This window comes from Buceros rhinoceros, unplaced genomic scaffold (assembly GCF_000710305.1).
Source record: "Buceros rhinoceros silvestris isolate BGI_N320 unplaced genomic scaffold, ASM71030v1 scaffold24839, whole genome shotgun sequence".
NCBI lineage: Eukaryota > Metazoa > Chordata > Aves > Bucerotiformes > Bucerotidae > Buceros > Buceros rhinoceros.
In genome coordinates this window covers 9,616-11,816 of record NW_010433634.1, presented here as the reverse complement: position 1 = coordinate 11,816, position 2,201 = coordinate 9,616, and the positions used below count along the sequence as shown (strand labels likewise).

The 2,201-nt window shown below is 51.4% G+C and overlaps 1 protein-coding gene across 1 annotated transcript in view; it reads right to left on the bottom strand.

The window, feature by feature from the left end:
* Positions 1–1,002: 1,002 nt before the first annotated feature.
* The window catches only part of LOC104500531 (protein AF-17-like), a gene marked incomplete at both ends in the record, with an annotated part of 7,862 nt that continues 6,663 nt past the window's right edge, over positions 1,003–2,201 (bottom strand). The window contains one exon of the mRNA XM_010144191.1: positions 1,003–1,110. Within this exon, the coding sequence (XP_010142493.1) occupies positions 1,003–1,110 (108 nt within the window). The remainder of the gene's footprint in view (positions 1,111–2,201) is intronic.

The following is a 2,201-nucleotide window of genomic DNA, read 5'->3' as shown; positions in this document are numbered from 1 at the left end:
TTCTTGGTGCCACACAAGCTGTAGCCATTGGAGTGGGAAGAGTTCTTGTTCTGCTGCCACTTGCCTTAGAACACAAATCCTCAAAAAAACGCGCGTCCTGCCTTTTAGGGCTATTTATTGTCATAGATAACAAACACCTCCCAAGCCTCAGGACTGCTTGTTTCTTTTGGCACAGACCCTTCCACGCTGGAACCTTCACCCCTGTCAGAACCCAGGAGTCTGCCGGGATTCCACCTTACACGTTCGCTGCTGCTTTTCCTTGAAATACGAGTGTTTGTCACGTGAGCCCGTTGGTTAATCATGAACCTTGGCGTGCTGCTAACATGTCCTGTAACACTGCAGTAGTTTTGATGAGTATGTCTTAATCAGCAGAGTTAAATAAATAATTATGGTACCAGACAGGTCTGGCACACAATGTTCTTCTAAATAATAATTTAATGAAGATAAACTATTTTCACGGGTAGACTTAAAGTCAGGGGAATCCCTGTGGCTGGTTAATCTGACTAACAAAGTACCACCTAGTTTATACTAATTATCGTTCCTGCCTACAAGCACCCTCCCGGCCACAGTGCAGATCACGTTTTGTCCTTTAAAACTTGGACTCTGAGATGCGAGGACGATGACCTCCAGTTTACGTTCTCAAGCTGCTGCATTTAAAACCACAGCCCAAACTACTTCCACACTGATCAGCTCTGTAGCTGGAAACCACAGCACAGCGTGACCCTCGAAGGGGACTTGGCACCAGACTGGAAGGGGAACGTTGCACGTTCTGCCAGGACCCCTCCGGCAGACTCTGCCCATGCCACCGCGGCCTCACGCTCCCCTTGGCCATGCTGCTCTAACTGCAAACCCTTTTCTTGAGGCCGTTTGAAAAGAGAAACTCTTTGCAGAGTCGGGGCTCGCCCGAGGAGCTATCAGCGCTCTCTGCACACTCTTCCCCTTCCCACCTCCATCCCACATGCCTGGGCCTCTCTGGGTTGACAGACCCTGGGCAGATCTTACCTTCTTTGGCCTTTCGTGGTGGGATACGTGCTTCTCTTGGGTGGGGGATGTGGATCGACTCCTTCTTCCAGCGATGAAGGAGCTACCTCCAGAGTGACGTGAGGTCTTCTGAGGTAAGTGGGGAAGGGGAGAGGAGTTGGAGAACAGGAGAAAAAGAGAGAGAGGAAACAGTGTTATAGAGTCCAGTTTTCACTGCTACGCTGAGCAAAGTTACAGCGGATGCCTTGCCTACCCCATGCAGGACCAAACTCTTTGTACCAGATGGTTCCTAACACGGGGACCAGAGCTGATCCCGTACTAGTGAGCTTATGAACAGCATGTCGATCTCAATCCCCAAATCCTCAGCTCTGGTGGCCCCTGCACTCTGACACTTGGACAGGGAAGGTGCAGCTGCTGAGAGACCATCCTGTACACCAGATAAATGGCACCAGCAACATTGCTTGGACAAGCCAGACCTGAACAGCAGCTTCCAGGGTTGAGGGGGCCTGGGGTGTTGGGAGGACACCCCCTTCCCCAACTCCAGGCTCTATCAGAAGTCCTGCCACCTCTCTGCAGCAGTAAACTTCACACAGCCACGCTTGTGTCAGATCCTGAGGGTACCCACGGGGCAGGGAAGGTGTCCTCCAGTCTGACTTTGAGGGGAAGCTCAAGACATCAGTCACTGCATGTGACAGCACTGATAAGCAGGAAGGAAAGTGAGGAAGGCCAGCAACAAAGGAGGCACTGAGCATAAAGCTTAGTGAGAGGATCGAGTTTCCTTTCTGCTGGAGGGGGAGAGCAGGTGTCTGCTCATTATGCAGAAGAGGAAAAGGGTTCCTCTCTTCTCTGGTACTGTAATTAATAGGGGGAAGCCCTCTGCCCCAAATAGCCCTCAAACACTGAATGACTCCGTGGCTCTTCTGGGCTGTCTCTGTCCTCTGGCAGAGGTTCTGGCTGCTCTGGGTTACTCCCCTGCCCACGGTGCCTCAGCTCCCCCCGACTCCCTGGAGCATCAACCATCGTGGCCACTCTCCTCTCTTGGGACTTCTCTTTCAGCCGCACAGAGTGGGTCAGGGGAATTCAACCCCCCCTACTTTTGAAAATGGGCCCAAAGATGTGATATAAATGCAAAATATAAATTAATCTTTACTCCTAAGTGACTCTGAATGGCTGAAAAGAGCAGCAGCAGGCTGCAGACCTTGGTTATGGGTTTGCGGCAT